We start from the raw sequence: 27719 nt of genomic DNA, 5'->3' as shown, positions 1-27719 counted from the left end.
AAAAACATATAGTCTAGATCGAGCCTATGAAAATGCAGAAACTCGTGAGGTCAGTGACATCTGAATGACGAAAAAAGACTATTGTAGAATATTGATTTCGTGGACTCATTCCTGAAGAGCTTTACATAACTTTATAGGTCATGATAGTCAAGAAATGTAGATCAGATTGCAGTCAATCCGGATTGTAAACAAACTTATAAAATTTTCGATCTCACGGTACCTGTCGCGAAAAGAACAATGTAATTCAATAAGTTTTATTTCCAATTCAAATTAAAAAAATAGCACACATATGATAATTTCTCCTTTGAAAACAGAAAGCTCAAAAAGCATACAAACATCGCGGTACAACAAAGCTGAAATTGTTCTCTAAAACACTACCGGCTGGTGAGGGTAAACTTAAAAGATACCTTCAATGTGGTCGATTAATTTGCGAACATCCTGAGATGTTGTAAATGAGTATCGTAAACTATTAACTTTGTAATTGCCTTCGGCAAACCAGCAATGGCTTACCAATAATTAAAGCTACAGATTGTTCAAGAAGATACGACAACGAATGCTTTAGCAAGAGATTGGGTGCTAGTAGTTTAACAAGATTATTGCTGCAAGCGCCATCCCTAGCTTACAAGTGCGAAGATAAGTGCGCAATTCCGGAAAAGCGATATCCAATTTTCGTTGAAATGAATTTGGGGCGAAGAGCGATTTAGTTGTGAACAGATAGCATCGTTTCATGCGTTCTTGTTTGGTCTTCTTACGAGAGTAAAACAAAACAAAACTTATCGAGTTCTTGATTTATTTGTTAGTTTTCAAACAAGGCAAAGATACCAAAGCCTCTTCCATAAAAGAAATGTACACAAATATGATCCCTGTGTATATGGGAAAATATGCGCTAAAGCAATCGAACAGACGATATATTGAACACCCTACACGAAATATACGACAAGGATTTGGAGTTAAAACATAATAATAGCGAATAAAAGACAAATATACCATGAAAATCAAATACATCCTGGTTGCAAATGCGATGTGCCCAGACGAAAACAAAATCTATCAAGAGCTTGTAGCACAATATCAAATCTCATAAACCTACCACAGATAGTCCGCTCGACATCGATGCCAACTCAAAGTTTTCCTTAGGCAACTGAAAGCCACCAATTCAAGGCTGAACAGACAGAAAATTTAGTGTCCCCGTTTGACGGCCTCTCGTTATCTACAAACTCTGAATAACTGATCCAAACACTCACTCTCGGAAAATATTTCATGCTTAGTAACCGTGCCACCCACTCTCCTATCAAAATAGCACCAGCGCAACAACAAAATTTGAGACCAATTTCTCTACATAAGATACAGATGCACTTACACAACTTTAGAAATACGAGCAAGATTTCGCTTGAAGACGATGTGGATTATTTTTGGTGCTGTTTTTTTCACGCTTACAACAGTTCTAAAAAAGCTCCACGAAAAACGGATGCCCACCACAAAAGTTTACATTCTTTTTGAATGACTCATGGTTATTGAATCAAATAATTACGTTAGCTTAATTTTCTTCAGCCCTAGGCACTTTTAATTTCCAACTTTGTCAGTCAAATCTTCATTTTAATAACAACATCCGCTTTAATTCAAAACTGGAAATCGAAACAGAAAGTGAAACTCAAGTTATTTTTAACCCCTTTTTTTTCCGGTAAGACACGGCCGAGCGCACAATCTCCACGATGCATTCAGTATTGTCTGGAAGGTGCAATAAATTTCCACGTCATATTAACATAAAGTTATTCATGCTTTATAACTCAGGTGACATGACTTGAAAAGAAAAGAAACTATTACATAGTTTTTCGATTAAAAAAATCTGTTTCTTGTAAAAATAAGACTTATATGTCTTATATCTGCAATGGAAGTATAATTCAAGTTCATGTTATTTTGCTGACATCCACTGAAAAATTTGAACAAACTTTCAACCGACACAAAGTGTTATATTGACGACTTTAATCTCGCCTTGGTTTTTTACAATGTAATATTTGCATGACACGGGACTGAGGCGACGTGATGCTGAGTGAATATCAAACAAATTTTGCGAAGAATTTTCACTAATGTGATTTTGAAATGCTCAAGGGTGACGAATCTCGTACAGTCCAGCAAACAGATTACGCGCGAAAGATCATCTGTTCGGGCGGTTTTCTGGCGCAACAACGTTATTTCAAAAGAACACAACGAAAAAGACACAACAGTTAACCTTAAGCTAATCGCTCTACCAGTTAGTTAATTTTTCGCGAAAGAATTCAACAATCTACATGCTTTGAAAAGTTTGTTTTTTGTGATTGGTTGTGGCGAAATACTTGCGTTGTAGGCGGCTCTGGTTTAAAAAAAACCCGCTTTAATAACAATTTGCGTGTAACTCGCTCTTAAGACAGAAAATTACAATTAGCTGGCTAATTTGTCGGTTCACTACTCATTCGTGATTCGCCGACAAAGGATTACATACAGAGTAAATAAAGCCCAAGTTCGCTGAGACAGAGAACGTCAACAAAAAAGAAACCATTCCTATTCGAACGTTCACGACGAACGGGTAGGCCTACATTGTGGTTAAAAGTTATTTTATCGCGTTAATTGAGTTGAATAAGAAAAGGAAATACCTCTACGATTCCGTGAAAGGCCAACAGTTCTCGATTAGTCTCTAGTCCTGGGCGAAATGAAGTAGGAATATTTTCAACAAGGTCTTCTCTGAAGCTAACCCTCTTTTTACGAATCATTTTAACCCTTTACAGGGGCTAACTTCGGCCCCTTGAACAAAAATTACAGCGCTGACGATTAGCACGCGTTAAAACCTTATTTCATAACCAAAACTATTTCCACAAAAACACTTCACGCAATATATTTGACCATTGATCGCTTAGATGTTTAAAAGAAAGGCTAATATTCAGGAAAGGCATTCAAACCGACTATGTGAGGGGCACGTCAGTGAATTCTGTCAAGCCGCGGACCGATACAAGCATCTATCGAGACAGTCAAAGAGAAAGTAAAGGAGCGATCCTGGTCCTTATCAACCCCTGATCAGGGAGACCTATACGTAAGGAATATTTCAAATACTGTTCATGTTTTGTGAGTTGTTACGCAAATATACTGGCTATGAAAGAAGACAATGACAGTTTTTGAGTTTTCAGTCTAGAGCCGATATGACAAATTCAAGTTGCGACTTCCCTAGAAAACTCTCCAAGCGGTTTATTTTGAACCAGTCACGCATGTTAATAAACTGGCTCTGAAGCCTTTTATCAGTATACCGACATTAAGGCTACCTATTCAAGCATTTAAAATCAGATAAACTATTAAAAGTGTACTGTTCAAGGTTATCTACAGTATTAAAATTATTCTAGCCCAATTTCCTCTGATGCAATGATAGCGGGACCAAAACAATAGAAAAAAACTTTCTTGACGTTCAGTTTTGCCGAAACCAAAATTGTTCTTAAAAGTAAACAAATGAGTATACAAGCAAAAAAATTGGTTATTTGTTTATAGCTGTTAATTAAATAATTGATATTAAAATATAAATATTTCATTTGAATACAGAGCTTACCAGTGGTTTCAGAACCTTTGAAACTTTAATTTAAAGTTAAAAAGTCCGGACTGGTTTGCTTCTTTCTCCCGGGGGGGGGGGACCCTCCACCCTTCCTCTTAAAATATACGTGGCTGGCGGAAATATAAAAAAACTGTATCGAAGCGTGGGAAAATGTGTTACATAAGGCTAAACTTTCCTCCGTAATTAAGATGATCAAAGTTGTGCATTCAACAAACGTTTTTAGAACTAAAGAGTTAAAAATGTAAATAAATAAAATAGGTACTGCAGCTAATTTAAAGCTCTATCACGACACGCTGAAAATACACGCTCTCGGCGGCATTTTGTCTCCCGGCTTGTGCTGTCAAGTACCTGCTTTAGTGACCAACATTACCAAGGAACCTCTTCGAAATAAATAAACATAAGCCGAACTAATCGGTTTTCTATTTGCTAAAAGTGAGCGATTTTACCTCGCGCTGGGTTCTTACTAAGAGAAAAAATATTAATTATAGGAAAAGTAAAACGATCAAGGAATTATTAGAGTTGCTCTTTCATAAACAAAACCATTACCATACTAACAGTTAGGCAACCTACCTTTCCTTCATATCCAGGCATTCTACGGACCCACGTGAAACTTTCCTTTTGTGCCGACTTCTTTTATCCGTTAACGTTAAAAAACTGTAACACCGTAATTGTTCAATGGAGAAAATTAATTGTAGTTTGTAAAGATCGTTTTACACGAGCCAGAAGCGTGATCGCTTTGTCATGTGGATCAGTTGTTCAATTCCGCCATTCCGTGTATAGTGTTGTTGTCTATAGCGTAAATATTTAACGCGCAAATTCTGTCGTCAATATCATACACTAGTACCCAGGCTATTCCTTAAGTTAACTAAAGAAATGGTTGCTATGGATAGGTTTGAGTTGCTTCTAAGCTGACAAGATCCCACACATAGGAGATCTCGTTGTCTCTAAGACCTCGATTGCGTTCCACAGGTCCATGTTCAAGTTATTTCTTGATCATAGAACAATGTTCTGGGGACAACATTTACCTCTCACATGACACGCATGACACTCAAGAGAAAATTAGTTCCCTTGACTCATGTTACTCTTACAAAAACCGTCCCCTCCCTAGTGCATATAACTGGGTGCCGGCGAATAAACAGCGAAACTTACAAAATTCCAAGTGTTGCCCTGGCCTAAATAAGCTCAGCATCACCTTCATCTAAACAGGTCGTTATGATACGCTGAAGCTTCAGTACTCCCCTGCGCAGTCACTTCGACGGTGTGAGCGAAAAATCGTAAAGCGTGGGACGAGTATCTGCGGGACTCCCAGCTCAGGTAAGTGGAACGTTATTGAGGCTTGATCAGACAGGTGCGAGATTAGTCTTACCCGGAATAAGCCAGAAATTTGAAAATAAAGGACGAACAATTGTTGTTGTGTTTTCCACTAACTGACATTTCTCATCTCAGATTGTAATTAACATTTGACAGTTTCCTTTAAAATATATGAAAATGTTTAGCTATTCACCCTTGTTACCCAATCAAAACCAAGAGAAAACTGATGGTATCAATAAAAATCGACGCAGCGCACTAGATTTAGATAACCAGCTGGATACTGAGTTAAGCATCTCAAATAAGGGGGACACGTGATGCTGGGATATTTCCGTAGCACATCACACAGAGTTACCTTGTGAGGCAGTGTTAAATTTCAAGCGTTTAATGGGTCGATTTGTTGCTCCTTGGTTACGCTTTTGTATTTGAGTAGATATGGCGGTTTGGCTAATTTGTTTTATTGGATACTACTAACAGGATTTGGAGTTTTGGGCTGTAATGTCGTCTGAGGATTGCCAATGTAGCGAGCCGATACTCCTAAACCGACTCTTAAACAAAAGATAAACAAACCATTCTCAAATTCAAACCTTGAGGGCTTCTCGTATCCAAGTTGAATCGTATACCGTGTGAAACAGTAGGCGCGGGAGCAGCGGAGAGGGGAGGGGTGGGGGGGGGTTCTGAGACGCCCGTGTCGAAGATCGCCTGGCAAAGTTGATCGCAGGAGCTGGAAGTACAACTGAAACTTTGACCCGCGAAGTTGTTTTTGTTTTCTCTGGTTTTTTCCGACGACCACATTAAGCTTGTTTTCAAAGATGAACTGATACGGGTTATCAAAGTAACGAGTATTACAGGATTAGTTAAAACTCGCTAATTCTATAATTTCATTCATTGAATCGCACCCAGAAACTGTCGTTATGAGCATTTCATCCTAACACCATAAAGCCCTATTGAAAGCCAATACTCCAATTTTCCGTAAACACATCAACTGTTAAATCTCCCCTCGCTCTCTTGAAGCTTTATTTCACCAAAGGAAATAACATTGGGTCAAGCAAAAGCGCAAGACATTAAGAGATGATCTGCTTATTCTAACTGATAGAGCGTGGATACTATTTGCGCAAACAATCGGAGGAATGGGTGCTTAGAAACACCAAACACTATTTAACTAAACCCATATTAACCTCTTATTCTTCTAAGAGCGTCTTACTATGAGCTGTAGGTATGATGCACCGTTGAAGTACTCCTGATTAGGGTCTTGACAGTGAGCCTAAAAACATTCTTTACAGAAACTATACATTCTAATGTTACAGTTGCTACAGTTGTTTAATTTTCATTTTTCTGAGAAAAAAGGAAGAGGTACCACAAAAGCGACTAAGAGCATGTTTTAATAGGATATTGTATATCAGACCATGTCAGATTAAGTTTGAATACACCTCTGATCTGATCTTTGTCACACCAAATTGCAATATTCTGCGATCTGGCTTTTCGAATTCTCTAAGTTAATAGTTTTAAATGATTGAAGGTAAACGTATTTTCAAAGTTCTTGGCCAATCTGCAAAATGTCTTTGATCCTGCAAAAGGTTTGAGGGGTTTTTTCCACTCTTTGTATCATGAAATGAGTCGTACAGAGGAAATGATTGAACTGCAAATATACTTTTTCCACTTTAGAAAAGTCATTAACTATAACGCGATCGGAACTAACTCAGTCTCTTGGCTTCTAAAATAAATTTTGGCTATATTTAAAACACATTCTACCAAGCTTGGTTACCCCAGCGATTGAGAAAACCGCTTCTACCAACATTTCCAGAAGAAATGGCACCGCTAGTCAAGAAACGAAGAAAAACGACCGCTACCGACGTTAGAGTTACTATCTGTACATGCACCATAATAAATATTACTCCGATCATGAACAACATTGCGGTAATTTGCTAGGGCACTAGATTATATCTTGCCTGGGGTCATTCAATAACAGTTAACGGTTGGAGATTTTTTTTTGTCACCTTTGCAAGTTCTGAAAATTGCCCAAGGTTACGTCCTTTAGTGAATCAGTGAGGCATTTCGGAAAATTTTGTTTAGTTTTGGCCTCGTTTTCTCGTTTTACCTGTGGAAAATCCTTGAATCAAGTTTCCTCTTGATGTTTTTTCTCGAAGATTTTCAATTTTTTCAATCAAAGTAATCACATTCATGCAGGTATAAACATTTTCTTATTCATGTATTGCAGGTATACATTGTGAATATTTACAGCGTAGAATATGGTCACGTAAATAATTTGTCTTCACAATACTAATTACTCATACTAGCGGGTGTACACACAGCCTTTTTATCCCTGAACGAGTTGCTCCAGGCAAAACACAAACAATCTATTTACAGTCAAATTTACCCCCCTATGTCACATAATAGCAAAGTTTAAAAAGTATTCAGGAAAAAATCTAACAGGAAGATTTTTAACCCTTTAACACCCAAGACCTCATTACAATTCCCCTTCCTGTCCGGCAAACAATTCTCATGTTAGTTCCAATAATTTGGTAATGGATCAACTAATAATGCCCTAATTATTATTTTTTTTTATTCTCATACTTGTCTGCTTCATAGTGAATTGATATTGTAAGGAGAAATTCCATCTTAGTCACTTAGGGGAGTTAACCCTCCAACCCCTTGGAGAGACTAGAATCTTATTTCTCCTTTCAATAACACCCCTGCATCACACACATTAAGGTCATGAGAATTAAGGACATGATCACCAACTAAAGAAACTCTTGATTGTTAAACAAATTCTCCTTGTCAGCACCTTAAGAAATGTAGAGAGAACAATTTGGAGAAGATGCATACTGATGTTAGGGTGCTAAAGGAATATATTAATCAGAAGTTTTCAATTAAATGGCCTCATTTTCTTCACTCATGGACATATTGTAAGAGTCTCCCTATAAAGATATGTTCTTTAGTAATACATCGAGTTCATTTGAATTGCCACAGAACCATGCATAACCTTAAACTGCCTAGTACACAATTTGAAATTATCTAGTACAGGCCAAATACAAAAAAATTCCCGAGAACCAACTGCCCCACAACAAATGTGTCTTGTCTGCTTAGGAAACCTTGTACAGCATAAAGGTTTTTAATTAAATAAAAATTAACAATGCATTCAGAAATTAACGGTTCTAGTTTGACAAAACAAAGCTGCTACTTGTCAAAAGAAACTGTCATGTTTCTTATTTACTTTGGTTCAGAAAGCAAGCATGTATGATTTGATTTCCATTTTCACTGAAAACAACATTCTGTTGCATGTAAATCAAAAGTTGTCCCAAAATAGAATATTGACTGCATTCTTTGACATATTTTACACAGCTTCTGATCAAACTACACTTTAATTCATTACTATAGAGTTCTGTTCCAATGTTAAACCACAAAATGGTCAATTGTGCAAACAATTTACCAAAAAAATGATTCAAATGTGATTCTGAAACAAACTAGTGGAGTACATCTTTATATATAGCACCCAACGATATGAAGGTTTCCATTTCCCCTTGTACTTTTTTTGGCAAATCTAAAGGTTGCTTGATAAAAGTATATCATAAATTGAAATTCTTGCAAATGCTGCAAAACAGGTTGTAGCTTAAAACTAAGAGAACATGAATTGAAAGGATAAAGTACAAGGAACACATCATTAACAAAAACACCTTCCTTCAGACTGTCCCAACTGGCAATTGCTTTGTAAACCAACTTCTTTGGAAGTACATGCTACCTTCATGATACATACACCTTTGGGTGAATCTTTGTATATACAATATACAGTGCCTAAATAACTTGGGAAGGAAGGCTGACATATGGCAATGTATATGTACAGTACTATAACTTCCATAGTGTTTTTTTTTTCGACCAATAATCAACATGGTGATTGAAGTACCACTTATTTGGGTTTTTTTTCATGTCTTTAGTTCCATTCTATGGTTTAAAAATCATTTTATGATCAAATCTTTTATTGCCAGCATCTGAACAAAAACTGCTTATGCCAAAAATGACCTTTTCACCAACCCCTCCAATGAAAGGAGATAGTTTTGTTCTCCTTAAGCAAACCTCACTGAGTTTGTCAGTGTTTCTGGTGGAAAACATTTTGAGAAGAATGGAAAAGATTTTGGGTCTATGTTGTAAAAGGCAGTATAGAACAGGGCAGATAAAATCAGTACTCATACAGATTTGACAGGGATTTATGTCTATGGAATTTTGAACACCTTGACTTCCTGAGAGCTGAAATCCCCAATTCTGCCCTCATTATTCAGCATTACTAGGGTTGTAAAAAAATCGTCAGTATCTGTCCAAAGAAATTCAAATTGCAGAAAGGATCACATTGGCATTCCAAATAATCAAGTATTACTTTTCACAAACCATAGGATGGAACTAAGAAATTGAAATCATTTTGGTCACTTTAAAGGCCAGTTGCTTTTCAAGATAAACAGTCACCAATATAATGAGCAAATGACAAGTTTCAAAATTGACCAATACATTTGCACACTACTGACAGGTCAGGAAGCTTGACAGATTGAAAGCAATTTAAAAGATCTTGACTAAAAACTATACAATAGAGGCAATGTCTACATAACAGAATGAGAAAAATTTGAATTAAACATGACTGGCACAAAAAAAGCCACAACACAGATCTAACCTATAGACTGCAACTATCATTTGTGACTTGAACAGCAAGTCACAACATATATAAGGTTAAACTACACAAGCCTGTCTTAGATCCATGGGAAGGACTGAGCTCTGGCCCCAGCCAGAATGATGTTTGTCCAACTGAACCTTCACTGAAGCTATTTCTGATGTCTTGCACCAATATTATATCCTCTGCTGGACTGTCATCACTTGATCAAATTATCAGTCTCCTTACTGATCAGAGGTATTCTTAGCTTCTTGGCTGGGACGTTTAAAGTTCCTTTTCAACACCACACGTTTCTTCTTGGGTGATGGGGGCTCTTCATCATTTTCTTCATCTTCATCATCATCACTGTCTCTGTTACTTTCCCCATCTTGATCCTTGCTGCCATTAATTAATGGTTCAAGTCTTGGTGCATCTGGATATACTCTGAAATCAAGTTGAAACTGATAAATAAAGATCAATGAAACAACATTGTGAGTGTTTTGGGTTATAAAGATCTATACTCCCAGACACATTTTTTGGGACAGTTACTACCCACCCCCACCCCTTCCCCCCTTGCCCCTCTCACTAGAAAGCTTAAGCACACAAATGTTTTGGAGACACAGATGGCGTCTTGAATTTGAAAGTTCCCATTCCTAATGCTCACTACACCTTTTTGGTCAGCAAACTTTGGTTTGAAATGCTAAAATGATGAACTCACTGGTGATACACTGGCATCAATGCATGCAATTAGTTTTATTCTTCTTATGGTTGCCGTTCACATCTCAAAATCATCTTTACTTAACGGTAAGTTCTCTATTGTTGGTTTTCAAGATGGCATAGAAACATTGGATATTAACAACATTGGATGGGGGAGAGGGGCAAAAAAACATCACAGGTGTCTTCCTAGAGAAGTGTCCCAAGTAATCATGTCGCAGAGAATAGCTGATGCACACAGTGTAAATTATTTGATCGATTCTCTTTCAAAGGACAACAGATTCCAAGTATTAAAGCAAAAGGAGATTTATATAGTATGGTGCAGACATCTAAAACCAGTTATGGTTAGCAATTATGATACAAGTTTGATTCTAAGGAATACGAAATTTAGCACCACACTTGCAATGTCTGATAAGATAACAGCTACTGAAATGACATGTTAACTGGCTAAGAACCAACCTGCCAGCAGTATTCTGCTCCAGGTAAAAAGGTCTCCAAGATATCTAATCATGTTTGAAAGTGCCCCAATATTACTTAACTTTTCAGTGCGATATATTTTTCAGAAGAAAAAACATGGTTCACTTGCTTTAAATTTGTTTTGTTTCGAGCTTAAGTAGGGTCCTAAAGAACACTGCTAGGAAAGTAGACATTTTTTGTTTATGCTATTTCTTGAAAACAAAGGGAATTAATCACAAAAATCTCTTTTTGCAGGGTACATTTACCTAGGCGAGAGAGCAATATACAGTTGCAGCATTTCAAAGCCAAGGTGCTAACAAGTAAACTACTCCCTACCTCCTTACAATGATCACAGCTCTTCTTGCTTTCACATCTTGAGGTCTGATACAATGTGTGATGTCATCGGCTGCATAACCGCTGTTGGAAACAGAGAGGAAAGATCAGTAAGTGTTAATTCCATTTATGCTGAGCTTAGACAGTGCTAGTCTTGACTGGAGTCAAAATAATGAACCGTGAACATGTTACTCGTGAATTCTATATTATGGGTCAAAATTAAGATAAGAAGTGAAAAAAATTCCTAGAATATTTGTACGGATGGCATCTACATGTAGTATCCCGCACTGTGGCTTTTTTTTTTTTTTTAACATTGCACAATTATCTTCTCAAATTTAGATTGACACATTTGAACGTATGTTCCCGGTGCCTTTGTAAGAAGAGGAAATAAAAATTGTACCAAACCCTTGACTAATACGTGACCTCACAAAGAACAAGATGTTTGATATTCATTTGTAACAATGGATACAACATTATTCAGCACAAACGGTAGTAACCAGATAAAGTCAGATTCGAGTGAAAAATCAAATGCCAGTCACTCTCAGAGAAGTGTGTCTCTTTGGTTTGAAGAATTCGATTTTCAATTACGCAATACACTGGCAAGACAATTTTAAATGCCGCAGCAGTGCACTAATGCAAGGGATAAATCACTTGCTCAAACAAAATAAAATTGAATATAGCAAACTCACCTTAAAGTTGTCACGCAGCCTCGAGGTAGTGGAAGTGTTAAGACTGGCGTTGATGTGCGAATAGGTTTGAAACTGAATTTGCAGCCAAAACTGAGCGAGGATTCGCTGAAAAACGAACACGAAACAATTGGACGGTCAAAGATGTGTGGTGGATCGATGTGCGAAACTATGCAACCTCCGGGTTGATAGTCGTTAATCACAGCACTGTTCACAAAGCCTTTAGGCACGATTCCAGCCTTCTCCAGCCGCAATACAACCAAATCATAAATCCACTGCGGAATTTCATCGACTTCTCCCCGAGGAAAAAGTCTCTCCTGTCCGGGTCCTCGCTCTGTGAGCTGTTTCCCGTACGTGTAGCCCTCTCCGAAGAAATATTTAACGCGTAATGGTGCTCTATCAACTGTTCTGCTTTTATAATTTCCCTCATCTGCACAATGAACTATTTCGTCGATTTTTTGTTCAATTTTGTCGCATTCCTCTTTATCGAATAAAATTCGCTGACGAATTCCTTGATGAACTTTCTGCAGTTCAATTTCTCTGTCATGCGTTGGATATTGGCGATGTGAAACAACATTTTGGTCACGTTTCCGCTTTCTATTCTCCCAGAACTGCTTTTTGTTGGTAGATGAATTCTTGTTAAGCTTTTCTCGTAAGTCTACATAAGACTTATTCTCCGGTTCGGTACCCGCCATTTTGATTGCACGCAAAGATTTTTTATTAGTGTTTTCTAACCTCGTTTCCGCATACGATTGCGTCACTCGTTTCAATCCCACTCGACTAACATCGCGGCATGGGTCCAGTGATTCAAATTTTGAAACTTTCGACAATTTTTCGGGAAGTCCAGAACACCTGCGAAGAGAAAGATTCCTCTCTTGTGCGTTGTTCATTATATATTTTTTTTATTATTATTGAAAAAATACTTCCTTAATCATTTTTCTCGAAAAGTAGTAAAACAGTGGTAGGCGTAACTGAACTATTGAAGATGATTCCAAAACAACAGTTCCCAAACTATCTTGGAAGTTGTCGTGCAAATTCTGATAATTGTAAGGTGAACATTTTTAAAACGCAAGCGTCTCAGTGTTCATTTCTCGCCTTCTACTCTGATTTCGCAATACATGTTCGCTATTTAGAGTAAACAAATTTGAAATAAGGTTTTCTGCATCATAAAAAATGGCACAATTTTTTGCAGCATTTGAATCCTTAATCTGCAGAGCTTTAAATTAGTCTATTGTTTTAGTTGTAATTCGCTACGCGCCAGAGTCACGAAACAAGACAGCTGATTACAGTCTTCTCTATTCCTACAACTTCCGTTTGTTCTTCGTAAGTCAAAAGACGTCCACTCTATACCTACAACTTCCGTTTGTTTTTCGTAAGTCAAAAGACGTCCATTCTCCAAATGGTATCATCTGCCTTCCATTTATGGTTTGTTTACGAGTTATTTCTAAATTGACGTTTTTGGGGACATTGTATATGTCAGAAAGAATATTCCTGCTCCTTTCAAAACAAGATGACAGGCCACCACGGATGTGTACGAAAAGAGGGTATTTACCCCATTGACAATCTCTGTCTAAATGAGAATAACCTGCCATATTTGAATGAGGCGTACTAATCCACACATGAAATTCAGGGTAGTGAGGATGAAGATATAAACTAACGAATGACCTGGGGGGTTTCAATAACTTTTTCTTTAAGCAACTGCCATTGATTTAATAGGCACCAGAAAAGGGGCTATAAAGAAGAAATCTTACACAAGAGCCTGCCCACAGGCTAAACAGACAGTGATCAGAGGTTTTACAAGCAGCGGTAGACTGCCTGAAACCGTCTGTTATTAAAAGCCCAAGGAAGGATGGCGCGCTCTCCTTCACGCTTCTTTTGCTGAGGGTTTGAACACCCGCGACACAAACTGGATGTTTAACGGAAAGTGTCCGCATGTTCTTACCACGACTAAGAGTAACAATATTAAGTTACAGCTAATTCTTGGTTGTGCAAGATGACTGGTTTGGTTAAAGTCTCAGATACGTGCTCACAAAAACAAACAATAGTTCTCTATTATTCAGGATTGTATTGCTTCGCACATCTGATAATAGCTTCATTCATAATTTATGTTCTTCATTTAACTGAAGCATGCGTCATGTGCATGCAGCTCACTAATACTCTTCAACCTCCCCCAATTTAAGCAGTTACTCCACCATATCTTACCAAATTTGTACACAATTCCTAAAAGCTATGTTGTTTATAAGGCGATTGATGACTTGAACGTATTTTTCCACATCATCATTTTCCTTTCCATTGTCATGTAATTGAAACTCATTTAGAGCATGCCATACTTGTCACTTGTGAACCTTCAATTTTCGAAAAAATCAATTACCCGACTCGTAATATTTACATAACCACCGTTATAAAAATAGAAGAAATAAGATATGTTGAAAATGAACCACAAATCTCCCGAATAACTTCCATCCCGTCTTAAATGATGAACAACCACGCACTGAAAACAAAGTGCAAAATTTTATTAGGGAAAGGTATTTACATAAAAGTTTTCGGGCTAAAATTGTTATGCTATTCCAGAATATTGCGACCTCGATGGTAATTTTTTTTTTCTAATTTGCGGATAGAATTATGTTGCCCGGCAGCCAAACAGTTTTATTAAGATCCGTGGGTAGAGAATTGACACAATGTTAACCAGCGAAACATCTGTCATTCTTTTTTCTGGAGGGGAAGAAAGGCAGGGGATGTAAGTGAGCAGATTCAGACCAATGGGGCGTGATGGACTTAAAGCAAATCCTTATTTTTCCAGCGTTCGGTCATGCCTACCTCTAACATCCAAAACAGCATTTTCAATAATAATATTGATGATGATGATGATGATAATAATAATAATAATAATAATAATAAAATTACAATTTTTTACGGCGTATTACCTCTTAGCATTCAGTAATGTAAACTGCATTCGGATTCGTGTGCACGGTAAAATTATTGAAAAAAGGTTCTTTGCGGGACGAAAACACCGTTTGCAACTTTTTTGAAATCTTTTGGGTTGCGTGTGCGTTACAATCCAACCTTTTTCTTAAATTTTCCTCAAAGATTCTCGGTGCTCACACATGGCTCTCGGAAAATCTTGGCACAAAGAGCGAGGGAACAAAATATTATCCTTCTCCCTATAAATTCCGTGCCTTTTTCCACGCCGTTTTCCGGAATGAGATTAAGTATTCATTAATCATGTATTACCCGTGTGAACTGAACAGAGACAGCATCAAAGCTAAGTCACCTTTGTCTTGCTTAATACACAGCACAGGACTCTTGTCATTTGTTGGAAATTACTAACCGGGACGATTTTTGGGTCTTTCTCATCGTATTCGGAAAAATCCACGAGAGGAGTATATTGATTTAGGGTTTGACTGATGTAGGTGGATATTTCTGATTAATTACGGAGTTTGAATGGATGGAAGGACCAGCTGGTTTGCCAACTGCGAATATGTTGAAGGCTCAAAACTTTTTTCTCTTAGATGGTTTATCACTCGGTCATAAGTTTAAATCATATCAGAGCAAGAAATTTGTACGTCGGTTGAAATTTGTTATTACTTCATCCGAAAAAGAAACGAATTTTGCCCTAAGCATAAGATCGTTGAAAGGTATGTAGGCGAACTCACAACCGAGGCTGATCTGTTTCTTTAAATGGGGCGAACCCGCCTTGGTTGGGGCAAACTTTCATGCGGAAAACTTTCCAAGAGGCGAAACCTCTAGATGTCCTTAAGTCAGATTACTACAAAAGGAAGCAAACAAAACCAGTGACGTCACTGACCACGCTGTGCCTAGTGATCCTGTGTTATGCAGTTCAACTCATGGTGATTGATTAAGATCGGATGCCCGGCAACGGAATTATCTAGCTGTTAGGAAAGAAACACAAAGTCGTCTATCAATGTCACGGAAAAAAAAGAAAACTTTAAACGAAAACAGATTGATCTTTGGGGATGAAAACATGAAAAGAACGACACTATGAATCGTATTCTGGAACGTCCTTCGCAGTACATTCCATGTTGATAATCGCTTGTGTTGATTTTCTATAGTCTTCTTCCGCTTTTTTTTTAACCCATTGTAGGACTGAATTAAGTAACTGGGAGGTCTAAAAGGAGGCAACGTGTGATTAAAAGCATCTCAAGGTGGTTAACACAAGCCCTAGAATGAAGGCACTCTAATAAAAAATAATTAATGCAAACAAAAGAGGTTTATTCAGTACGCCTGGGTTTTCTCAATATTGGCAATCTTAGAGCAACACACCGTTGTGATAAGGGGTTTAACGCTAAATTGAAGATAATTTCTGATTAAGTAATTTTTTTTTGAAAGAGGATGTAAAAAATCCGTTTTTGACACAATTTTAACAGTAGAAAACTGTTTGAAATATTGTTCGTGTTGTAGATCTAGAGTTTTTTGCAAAATATCAGAAGTTATTAATAATGCATAGCTAGGATAGATAATTATACTTTCGAGCTAGAAATCATCTTGATAACAGGAGTACCAAAATTAAAATGAAAGTTATGAGTTAAAATAGCACGAGCCGGAGTGTTCATTATCAGAGCTCCTAGAAATACCTTTTCGACTTCGCAACAAAAATTATCAAGTTCTGCGTTTTTTGGGAGCATTTTCATGGACACCTTATGGCTAAGATAAATATATGGTTAACAACCCTAAGTCAATAAACCCGTTGATTAAAATAAAGCAATATAGCCTAAATTGTGCGATGAAAATTCAACCTCTCGCGGGATATTGTTTTTTACACCAAAGTGTTTTCTAACAGTTTTGAACGCCATTTATTTTTCTGCTATACGCTTTTAGCTAAGATAAAAGTAATGAAGTCCTCCTCTTTCAATGTCTCCGCGGTGGGCTGAGAAGGGCAGATGTTATAGAAGGACAGAAAAGGAAATACCGTTAAATATTGATGGAGTTTCAACCAATCAAATTGCTGCAAACTGACGTAGACGGAATGTTTTTAGCACGTTTAATCGACTGGAGAGAAGAGGAGCAGAAAAGAAAAGTCATAAATTCAAGCTTGTCTTTTCGAAATTTGCAACTTAACAGCTTAAGATTTAGACAGTTATTCAACGAGAGTGCTTTACCCTCGTAATGAGGAAGTGAAGGAAGATGGATTTTGCATCTTTCAGTTTGTACTGTATTGTTTTCGCTTGTACGGTAAGTTTTTATAATATCAGTTTGGTAGTTGCTGTGTGACTTTGTTGACGAAAGGAAGTTTTCTTATTATGAAGAGAAACTGATCGACAAAAATCCTTCTAATTCATTGTGTTTGCAGTTGGTAAAATTCTCCTTCGCATGTGGCGACTCGCTGGATCATTCTTCGGGTAGGTTTAACTCATACACCTCGATAAAATAACAAACAATAACCTAAGGAAGTTTCACTATTTTTTTTTCCTTAACAAATTGTTATTTTGTGGCCGGGACTCAGCCGGTGGTGTTGCAATACCGACCTTCATGCGATCCATCGGACGATGTTGTTCTTCCGCTCGACTCTTCAATTTTATTTTAACGAACAAAAAATCTAGATATTTCAATTTACTGACAACTGCAATGCCGCAGTATTAAACAGCAATTCATGAAACCAAATTACACAATAGGTGAGTTTTACAGTGTGTTCTTGATACGTGCAAGGCAGCCTGAATTCATATTCTTACAAAGTTTACTTAAGATAAGGAATAGTTTTAAATAGTGTCAGTCTCACGAACGTTAACATCAAATTCATTAAGTTGTTTTTATCATAAAGCTAGATAAACGGACGGACTTCTTGGAGTCCGATGACTTTGCAGCTTTGTCATTTCAAACTATTGGACAATAAAATCATTTTGTATATTTGGTAACGAAGAAAATTGGTACGAAACAATTATTGAGTGATATTTATCCGACACACTGAAAACAACGCCGAGTGAATATTTATTAAACTAAATTTCGAATATACATATTTTTGCTGCTTGGCTTTGGAGTACAGGCTATCATTTATAAAACGAAATCATGCCATCTGTTCATGTCCTCTGATCAATTCCAATTGATTATGCGCTTTTTGACTTTGATATTTTGCAGTGCCATAACGAACGATTTGTTTTTTCAACATTTAAAGTTTTCCTTGTTGCAAAAAAATCGCAAAACTAACCGTCTCACCAAAAATATAACTGCTTGGTTCTACTCGTCTTCGCAACTCCGTAATTTTACATCATTTTATGTTCATGCGAATATCTCATCTAAACTTTGCTGTAATACAATGAATGAAACGAAAATAAAGGAAATTAAATAAGAAAATCTCATTGCCAGATTGATATCGTCAAAATCTAGCTGATACCGACACTCTTTCCACTTTCAATGAGCGAACGCGTTTCTGCTATTCGACGTTAGGTGTACTGCACCCTATATCGCCGAGCTAAGGTGCCACATTTTGACTTATCATTCATTATTCTTGACCTCATTGTAAACTCTTTCCAATCGAGGGAGAGCCACTAATATACAGAATTAGTTTTCTATGGCCTTATGCATGATATTCGGAATTACATAACGTATTATTAGCGTTCTAGCCTGGTCCACATATGGAAACGTTCATAACAGAATTTTAACATTTATGCATAACGTTTTTGAGGCGTTGCTGAACAGATTGTTTTCATTCACTTCATAAGCTAAAATTTTAAAACAAAATGGTTATTTGCTATGATCCCTATTCTCGTTAAGAGCCTGTGGTCTAATGTAACCTTACAACTTAAGAAAGAACGAAGCGGACTAATATATCGTGAACATGTGGTCGTATTGATATACCACAGACTATGACGATTGACAATTCTTTAATGCAAGAGCAACTTGGAATTTAACCAAAAACCCTTCAAAACAACCTTTTTTGACACTAATTCTTTTTGAAGATTAAACCAACCTGCAGTTTTACCATTAAAAAACGTACGTTAACGGTTAACGTAAGTTCGGCTGAAGAAAAGCGTTATCATTAAAATCGGGAATTCGTTGGGATAAATTAACTGTTCCAAATACATTCTGAGCATATTTCATTTCAAAGAAAAATGAGGATAAAGTTGCTGTCGATTCTGAAAAGCTGGACTGAAATTAAACAAAGATGCACTCATATATTTGGCAGGGAGACAAATAAACGGCACACATTTGGGTAACTGGATAACTTAGCGCCTTCCAAATAGGCTCTGGCCAGCGCAATTAGAACGGAATGAGGTTCTTGATGAAAATTTAATTTTTCTTACTTCGGTTAAGTTCTTTTCGATCAGTCGAAGAATGTTCCATTTTAATTTTTTCTAATAAAAAGTTTGTGAAAACCTGCAAATACTCGTTGCTCTTATTCCAGAGGGACGGTGCCGACGGGGTGTTAAAAGGTTTCTGGTTTCATGATCAGTATACTAAACAATTTCTGTCTTTTAGTTTTAATAACATTATGCATTTAAGAGACTTTATTACGTCCCTGTTCCAAAATGAACCAGATACAAAAGTTTACGTGATTTAAATGATTTCATAATCGATGAAATATTTTGCCAAGTATTTTTGTTTTGGTGAATAAAAATTCTAATTTCTACGAAATAGTCGGCTCCGTTAGAACTTGTTTGGAAAATAATGCGAGTAACAGCAGTTTCCAGCCGTTTTCTTCTTTTGATGCAAATCAACTTTGAGTTAACACTCTTTATGGCATATTTGAGGAACAAAAGTTGTTTTGGAGACACAAGGCCGGTGATCTCACCAAGCTAAAGAAATCATTAACAGGGCGATTTTAGGACGAAGATGTGAATTGGCAAAACGATAATAACTTGAACTGACAATAATTGTTATCAATGATGACGCTGACAAAGGAAAACCACCTGCAAAATTAAGTGATAGCTGCGAATGGTTCAAATTGTGCAAAGCTGGCTTGAATGATTGATATTCGGGTTGAGAGGAATTAATTTGGGTCTACAACACGGGACAGCTTTTAAGACAGAGATTTCACTCTCAGTAAATGCTTTCTCAGCCGTGCGAATATTAAAACCATTGTCAATTGTCAATCCGAAACTTAGCAGAACAAAGATATCAGTGTTTCGGGAAGCTTCGCTCCAAAAATGTTTTTCATTCCCGAAAAGCTGCTTTATTTTAATTTATCTGGCTTGAGGAGCCTTTTCGGAAAAGCCTTTTAGGTTTTTTAGTGAAAAATTTCTGGCTGGTGGTGTGAACGGCAGGCGTAATCTCAGGAATAAAAGTTGCGTTCGGTTTTAAATTTCTTCGACGCAGTTTGAGCGGGATCCTTTCAACAAAAACGGGTTACACAACTTTTAAGTGCTCATTGTCATTTACTTCAAATTCAAAGCTCCTTTCACTTTTTACATGACGTGCTTCTGCTACGTGGGAGTTGAAGCCCGGAGGTCATCTTAAGTCCGGGAACTTAGGGTTGGGGGTAAGGGCTGCTTTCCCAACCCTCTAGGAGATACAATTTGTGGACCCCTTACTGCTTAATTTAGAAGCGTGAGATGTACCTAAATTTCTCGCAAGGCCTTTCAAGGACTTCAAGATAATCGATCTGAAAAATGACAGAGAGCAATTGTCAGATTAGTTACGGAAATGAATTCAATTGTCGATTTATTTGAAAACGTTCAGAACATTCAGAAATCTGCTGCTCAACTTGAAAACGCGTTCAAACGCGTTCAAACGTTCGAAACGCGTTCAGGCCACGCCCGCTGAACAAGACTCTCGTACGGAATGTTGTTTATTGAAACCCGACATAACTTCTCCCCTCTATGAATTCGGCATTAAGTTATCAATCGATTTCTTTTGTATTTCCTTCCTATAGATGTGGTCAGCGTTCTCAATGTCACCGTGAAATCTGTAGGGACAAATGATGCGGGCAACGAGAAGTTGGCTTATATTTTGGTCAACAACAAAAACTATGCACCACAAACCAAAGGATATAATGTCGCAGTCTTTGATTTACTCTCAGGTATTTATTCCAAGCTATGTCGTAAGAGAAAATAGCGCCATAGAAAACATTCTTTGAAGCTTTTTTTCTCCAATTTCCTCAATCGTAGTTCACCTACAGTTTAGAACATGATTTATTTCATTCGTTTGTGGTGAGGTTCCTTTTCGGGGAATGGAATGGTCACGACATGTGGCTGCGTAATTAAGTTGGCAGTAACGCAGAACTAACAACTAGGAGGGTTGTCTATTAGTGTCCAAGGGGCTCGGTTCTGATATGTTTTTTCCGTTCTTCCATGCAGGTCGTTTCCTTACATCATCTGCATTCGACTGCACAGCGAAGCAGGATGAGTGCGACAGGATGGGTGAGTTCCTGAGGGGCTTACCTCAGGATGTTGTTGTGCTGATGGCAATACAGCTCTCTGCCGTGGATAACACCACGCTTCCGCCGAGTGAAATGAATGACGTGGGTGCAAAAAATGCTGGCAGTGTTCAAGCGCACAATTCTCACGCAGTCATCGGATACAAAGGAAAAAAAAAAGTGTCTTGGACAGAAGAAACTTATAAAGGAAGTGGCTCAGGGCCGACTGAAATATCATCAAGCATTCCAATCAACTGCGCATATGTATCACAAGGTAAATGAGTATCTAACAGGTAAAAAAAGGCGTAGTTTTCTGTGTATTCAGGGGTTAGTTTCTAAAGAAACTGTGGTGCTGAGTCGGTGTTGGAGCACAAGAAGGTATTGTACTCCAGTGTAGTTGGCCATCGCAAAGCTGACGTTTCTAAGCTGACGCCCTTCGTGAGAGTGAATATAGGCTAACGCTGACGAATGGCTAACGGTCGAAACGAAATCAAGTGCGTTAAAAAAATGTTTCATAAACGTGTAGGATAATTTTTGATTTTTTTTGCTAAATTCGATCACCTTCAGCTCTCTTTTCTGTATGTAGCGATGCTAAGTATCTTCTTGCGAGCTTAAACATTCCCTTTTGAGCAGCATGAAGCTTCTAGTAATATTACTGCCCCCTAGCTGGGATGTTGGCAAAGTTTTGATATCCTCTTGATAATTTGTCTAGTCCCTAAGTTTGTCCATTGGTACCCATTTACTCTCCTAGGCGGAGACAGGCATTATGAGAGAAACGTGCGGAGTCCAGAGCTCCAAATATTAACCCATTGCAACCCATACCGACCTCCATACATTTACTAAGGTGCTGAGAAAGAGAATTTGCTTTGAGATCGAGAGCTTCTTTTGTTGGTGATTAATTCCTTTATTCTCGTGACCTTAGTGTGCAATTCAGGAGTGAGATTGTAAGGAGAAATTAAATGCTTGTTACTCTTGAGGTCAATGGGTTAAAACCCCTCTTATTACCAATAGTCTTGTCTTCTCTGCAAAATATTTTTAATCATCGATCTTCTCTCCTTTCATTTCAAGATTCTACAACCTGTAACCCATTTAACGTGGCGTCACAGAAGTATGGAGGAAGCTGTTTAAATCAGTCCTCGAACAGCGGCAACTCGAACGGCTGCGAAAACGTTCTTGATGGGAATACAACTGTCGGCTGGGAATCAGCGTCAAATGAGGCCGTCAATTCGTTCATACAAATTGGGTTTCACACAACCTTCGTCGTTGATAAGTTACGGATCATGCAAAAAACTAGCTCTGGTCAACAAATCCAAGAGATGTTGTTGGAGTTTAGTGACTGTTCGATGGAAACGGTGCGTAATCGATTTCCTTCGATCAATTGGGGCTAAATTTGTGAAATTCGTTTTATTTTCTTCCTACTTTGGAAAGTGGCGGGTGATTTGACCTGAAAAAAATAATACTTTCTTCAAGATTTACAAAAGTGCATGTCTGATGAGACAAAGGGGGTAAAGTATGGGGGGTGGAGGGGAATTAAGGTGGAGGGTAGAGTGAGAGGTAGAGTGTGAAGGGGGTGTGGAGGGGGAGCAAAGTGGTGGGTAGAGTGAGGGGGGCAGAATGTGGGGGGTGGAGGGGGAGCAAAGTGGAGGGTAGAGTGGGGGTAGAGTGAGGAGTAGAGTGTGTGAGTTGGAGTGGGAGCAAAGTGGAGGGTAGAGTGGGATAAAGAGTGGGGGGTGGGGGGTGGAGGGAGCAAGATGGATGGTAGAGTAGGGGGTAGAGTGAGGGTTAGAGTCAAGGGGAAGATTAGAGGTAGAGTGAGGGTATAGTGAGGGTAGAGTGGAGGTAGAGTGGGATAGAGTTGGTGGTAGAGTTGGGGGTAGAGTGGGTGTAGAGTTGGGAGGGTAAAGTGAAGGTGGAAGCAGATAAGGAGAGAAGGGAGATAAGCAAAAATTCTTGAAATCACGTTTAAAGTACTAAATGATTGTGCCATTAAACCAAAATTCATGATATGACTTGATCCCATTTTGCTTTGCAGATTACACTGGCGGGGAACACGTCTAATTTTGAGGAGTTTACCTTCTTGGCTCGTAGAACAAGCTGGGTAAAATTTACCGTGAAAAAGGTGCTTGGAAGCAGCGGTGGGGTTGGCATACAAGAAATTGAGTTGAACAACGACTTGTGCAAACAAAGTAAGTTACAAGGAAAGATTAACGAGAGTAATCGCGGAATAAAAAGTAACAAGTAAGATCCAGAATAAGAAATAAGTTGAATCAGATCATCTTATGAAACGGAGGATCATCTAGTCGATTCTCTCATTTTGAATAATGGAACTGGATTGGTGTTTTTCAGAAACCATATGTGACCTTACCCAGCTTACAGGTGGTGGTCAATCCAACCGCTATCGCTTACATCGAACCCAGTTTCCTCTCATGATTGATGCTAAGGACGACGTCTCGGTGCTTCTCACGAGTGACTCACGTGAACAAAGCTCAGGGTATAGCATTTTGATTGGTTCAAATGGGAAAGTGGTCTTGAAAAGGCAAAGCAACCAGAGTAAAACTCTGACGGAATTCAACACCACTGGCTCTTTGCTGAAAGAAAACGAGATGCGGTTGTTTTGGATCGATGCAACGAAAGACAGATTGATATTTGGCTCTGGAGAAAAGGTACTGTAACCCTTTTTGTTATGTCTTTCATTTGATGGTTTATTTTTATTTCAGATTTAAGGATTTTAAGTACAATCAAAGCATCAGGCCAGGTTTATCTTAGCGGCTAGATTTTCTGCTTGTGTCGCATTCGTATCAATGCAAATCAATTTGGAAAACACCAAAAAGAATTAAAAACTGTTAAAGTAGCAACAAAATCTTGAAGGAAATGAAAAGGACTTCAATTGCTTTGAATATAATCATTTTTTGTGTATGTCGCACGTTCTCCATACAAAATTTTTAAGTTTTTGTTGCTATCTAACTTATATCTGTAAGTTCTATATTTGTTCTGAAACACAAACATGATCTGAAAAACGTCATGTTTATTAAGGCGTTATTGTGCAAATGATGTAATTGATCAATGGAAATGAGTAAATAACCTGTTAGAGAACCAAATTTTATTCAAATAAATTTTACTGATCACTTGATGGCCAACCAGTCGGCCGTTTGAAAAACGCCTCGAAGGAGATGAACTAGGAGTTAATAATAAACAGATAGCCGTATGAATTAATTAGCGTGAGACCTCCATGGTTTTGCATTTCTCGGTGAGATCAGGTTTTTATTCCTTTGTTTCTTCCTGTTTGCCTTTCTAGGTTTACCTGTTTTGGAGAGAGGCACAGCCGGTTAAAGTCAAGTATGCTTTCTTCTCCGCGACAAGTTCATCAGCCAAGTTTCAAATTTGTGCACGCGTTGGTAAGTAACTAACTACCTAGTTTAAACCTTAACTCCCAGAACTGAATGACGTGTGACTGCTTTTTATATTATATATACATTTTGAGAATACTCAAACTTAATGGGTGTAATTTTGTCATATTTATCTGATAAAAAATTCTCGTAACTTATTAAAAATAAAATGTTTAGCAGCTAGAAGGGAGAATCAATCAGATCATGCAAGTTGAAGGAAATAGGTTTCTAGATAAGTCAAGATTTCCCCTAATTTCCAACTGTGATTTTGGAGTCTTGACTTATATACTTCCAATCCTTGACATTTTCAGATCATTGCTACAAAGATGCTTCTCACTACTGGCCACTCGACAAGTCCACAATCTACCAAAAAGATATAAACGGTGATGGATCCCTGATAGGAAAGATACGCGGTCCATGGTCCTTACAAGTAGGACCTTCTAATCAGAGCTTTACACCGCTTGCACTCTCTCTCACAGGCTCAAACTGGGTAGATTTCAGTTTTAAAAAAAGTGGCAAGGAAAGCTGTGTTCACAGCCCTTCGCAGTGTCCGAACGGAATTTCTGTGAGCTTCAAAGCAAGTATCTCAGGGGATGGTACCGGATATATCTTATCCTCTGGCGGGAAAAGTTCAAGTGGTTTTGCCATTTACTATGTGGACTCTGTCATGCATTTCAGTCTCCGTGACGGACAGAGGAACTGGAAGGTTCAGGGATCATTTGAGAAAAACAATTGGCAAACATTTGCAATGAGTTGGAGCCAGCAGAATGGTTTGACCGCTATTGTCTATAACGATTCCGCCAGTGTCTTGGATGACCCAATTGGAAAGATCGTCACGGTCACGCCACTAGCAAATCATCCCGCGTTACTCACGATCGGTCGCACGGGCGACAAGGGTGACGCCTATGCCAAGGCAGTGATAAGAGATGTTGCGGTGTGGGAAGAGGAAATCACAGAAAAGAAAATGTCGAATTTACATGTTTGTAACGGTGAGGATGAAAAGTACTGCATACGATGCAAATCAATTAACAGCTTTTTCGATAACCGAACGTTTTTAAGTCACCGAACGTTGCACAATGAAATGAAGGCTTCGAGGAATTATGTAATTTTAAATCGTGAGGCAGTGTTTTCTCATCGTGGATCACTGAGAGGTCGAAAGATTTAGCCTTGTGTCACTCTTAACGAGATTGGATTGCTGTATCCTTGGTAGTGCTCGCTCTGACATTGTGCGCGTGCGTGCCTGTAAGTGGGTGCTCAGACGCGCGCAAAATATCAACTAGAGTCCATAAAGGATATCAGTACTCACCGCGGGGAGATAATAAACGCGCTTACAATTTAATGGGTGTGTAAAAGTCCCTTAAAATTTCAATTCTAAACGTTACCTTAAAATTTCGATTTTGATTTCAATTACAGATCCCGCTAGCTGCGCCACAGGTTGGTTGTATTTTGACGGCTCCTGCTACAAGGTCATGTCGGAGAGCCTCACATTTCATTCAGCACGAAATTCGTGTCTTTCCCAAGGAGCTGATTTGGTGAAGATTTCTTCTGAAGAGGAAAATACCTTTGTTAAAAACGAAACTGGCAGCCGAGCGTGGATCGGACTCGAACAGACAGATAATGCCTTCTATTGGAAAGATGGCTCGGGAGTGTCCTTCAAAAAATGGAAAAATGCGTCTTCGGGAAGTTGTGCTGTGATGGAAGTAGAAGGAACCTGGCAAAAGTCTAATTGTTCTATTACCCCAGGAAAATACATCTGCGAACAAGGTAAGTGTTCAAGGGGGTAAATTGTGCCTATAGTTTCACATGTCAAGCAAACCTGATGGTTTTTATAAACTGATTATAACTGGAGCATATTAAGGCTTCACAGCAATGAAACGGATATAACAAAAGGTTAGCAGAAATTTTGTAAGCACAACTGCCTATTTCAGAGCTTATAAGTTTGTGTTTACCAATAGGTTTCTTTAACTCGCTTCCCTCAGTATTCAGTGATTTGAGGAGATAAATAACACATAGTGTGTTTTAATTATTGAGAAAATGTTTATGCTATCACCTCATAACAGTTGTCCGTCATCACCTGGGATGCTACGAGGACAATGCGGTGTCGCCGAATTTTATTTTCAATCCTGGTGGTTATAAACCTAATAGAATGACACCTGGCCTCTGTATGCACTCATGCGGCGCTTCGGACTTCACTTACGCGGCCCTAAAGAATGGCAATTTATGCCTTTGTGCCAACTCTATCTCAAAAATAAGAGAACACTCTCCAGACATGTGCCTGTCGTCCTGCTTTGGAGCTGGAAATCTTAAGTGCGGTGGGGAAACTCACATATCTGTGTACAAGACGGTCCAGGCGCGGCCTCTCAGATTGACTTTAACATTGGATCTCCCGATTACGACGCTTACAGGTTTCAACTTGACAATGACACCTAAGTTACCAGAGGATCAAATCGTCGATCATTATGTTATCAACGTAGGAGATGGAACAGAGTATTACACCAAAGATTCTGTGGTCACACTGGCACTGATTGAGTCAGGAAACTACACCATTCGAGGAAAAGCGATAGCTAAACATAGTGATACCGGACATCTCACAGTGGTAGAGTCTTCCACTACTGTGTCCGCAACCTCAAACGTCTCAGGAGTAAACTTTTTCTGTCCATCTGTGGGTTCTGTAAACATGACGTTTAGTTGTTCCTTGAAATTTAACCAGGGTGCCAACGTAGAAACCACGATACAGTTTGAAGATGGGGTTGACCGGAATACAGTAGTTCCTGGTAAGAATTGTTAACGTGGCGATAGACCACTTAGAGTTCTTTTAAAATTGAATTTATACTATCGATAAGTCGATTCCAATCCCCATTCTTCCGTCTGTCCGTCCATCCATGCGAACGCATGACTTTTACTTCGTCAGTCTGTCAGTTCTTCGGTAAATATCCGGTTTCAAATCGTTGTCGGCCGATAAGTCGACTTTGACGACCAGACGATTGGTCTGTGAATCTATATTTCTTTTGTTCCTTCCTTCTCTTAGTGATTCAGTCAGTTTATGGTTAATAAGTTAATGTGCCAGTCCATGTGAGTCAGTCAGTCCGTCAGCCAGTAATATGCATTTAAAAAAACCTCGTACTTCCGGATTTTTCACATATAGATGCTGAAATCCTTACACTGGGCATCCTAGAGTCAGACTCAGAATCCCAGGTTACTGCCGACGGGTTATACCTGTTGGCTGGAATGGACGTTACAAATAAAGGTGAAGTTGTGGGTTTAGAAATGGACGTCAAACAAGGAGGCTTTCTCGACTTAAAGGTACTTTAACATCGAGGATAAGAAA

The 27719-nt window shown here is 38.4% G+C and overlaps 3 protein-coding genes across 6 annotated transcripts in view; 1 reads left to right on the top strand and 2 right to left on the bottom strand.

Annotated features, from left to right (window-relative positions):
* Positions 1–4276, bottom strand: part of LOC131791085 (unconventional myosin-XV) — a 44563-nt gene extending 40287 nt beyond the window's left edge. The window contains exon 1 of one of the 4 annotated variants that reach the window (XM_059108404.2): positions 4139–4276. In XM_059108404.2, the coding sequence (XP_058964387.2) occupies positions 4139–4159 (21 nt within the window). In that variant the 5' untranslated portion in view covers positions 4160–4276. Of the gene's footprint in view, positions 1–1087; positions 1428–2627; positions 2793–4138 lie in introns of those variants that run through there. The other 3 variants (XM_059108402.2, XM_059108401.2, XM_059108403.2) reach the window with 3 other exon arrangements.
* A 2790-nt stretch (positions 4277–7066) lies between these two features.
* On the bottom strand, positions 7067–12398 carry LOC131791056 (RNA demethylase ALKBH5). The gene is made up of 3 exons (XM_059108371.2): positions 11702–12398; positions 11016–11096; positions 7067–9953 (listed from the first exon to the last, which is right to left on the bottom strand). Exons 1-3 carry the CDS (start codon positions 12391–12393, stop codon positions 9755–9757), a joined length of 972 nt encoding a protein of 323 aa, XP_058964354.1. The 5' UTR covers positions 12394–12398; the 3' UTR covers positions 7067–9754.
* Positions 12399–16727: 4329 nt separating this feature from the next.
* The window catches only part of LOC131791009 (polycystin-1), a 33652-nt gene continuing 22660 nt past the window's right edge, over positions 16728–27719 (top strand). The window contains exons 1-12 of the mRNA XM_059108312.2: positions 16728–16888; positions 17007–17055; positions 20523–20669; positions 20947–21279; positions 22074–22357; positions 23038–23191; positions 23352–23668; positions 24301–24400; positions 24703–25380; positions 25805–26155; positions 26452–27165; positions 27537–27694. Coding sequence (XP_058964295.2) covers positions 16841–16888; positions 17007–17055; positions 20523–20669; positions 20947–21279; positions 22074–22357; positions 23038–23191; positions 23352–23668; positions 24301–24400; positions 24703–25380; positions 25805–26155; positions 26452–27165; positions 27537–27694 — 3333 coding nt within the window. The 5' untranslated portion in view covers positions 16728–16840. The remainder of the gene's footprint in view (positions 16889–17006; positions 17056–20522; positions 20670–20946; positions 21280–22073; positions 22358–23037; positions 23192–23351; positions 23669–24300; positions 24401–24702; positions 25381–25804; positions 26156–26451; positions 27166–27536; positions 27695–27719) is intronic.

The sequence above is a fragment of the Pocillopora verrucosa genome, chromosome 8, assembly GCF_036669915.1.
Source record: "Pocillopora verrucosa isolate sample1 chromosome 8, ASM3666991v2, whole genome shotgun sequence".
Lineage (NCBI taxonomy): Eukaryota > Metazoa > Cnidaria > Anthozoa > Scleractinia > Pocilloporidae > Pocillopora > Pocillopora verrucosa.
Note: the sequence above shows the minus strand (reverse complement) of the source record. Positions and strands in the feature narration are given on the sequence as shown.

What these genes read in the sequence shown, in the direction of transcription:
- LOC131791056 (XM_059108371.2), bottom strand. Translation starts at nt 12,393, where the DNA reads ATGGCGGGTACCGAACCGGAGAATAAGTCTTATGTAGACTTACGAGAA. An exon ending in GGCTGCGTGACAACTTTAAG is followed by an intron (nt 11,097 to 11,701) that starts GTGAGTTTGCTA and finishes TGTTTCCAACAG; the next exon opens with CGGTTATGCAGCCGATGACA. An exon ending in GCTGTGATCATTGTAAGGAG is followed by an intron (nt 9,954 to 11,015) that starts GTAGGGAGTAGT and finishes ACTTGATTTCAG; the next exon opens with AGTATATCCAGATGCACCAA.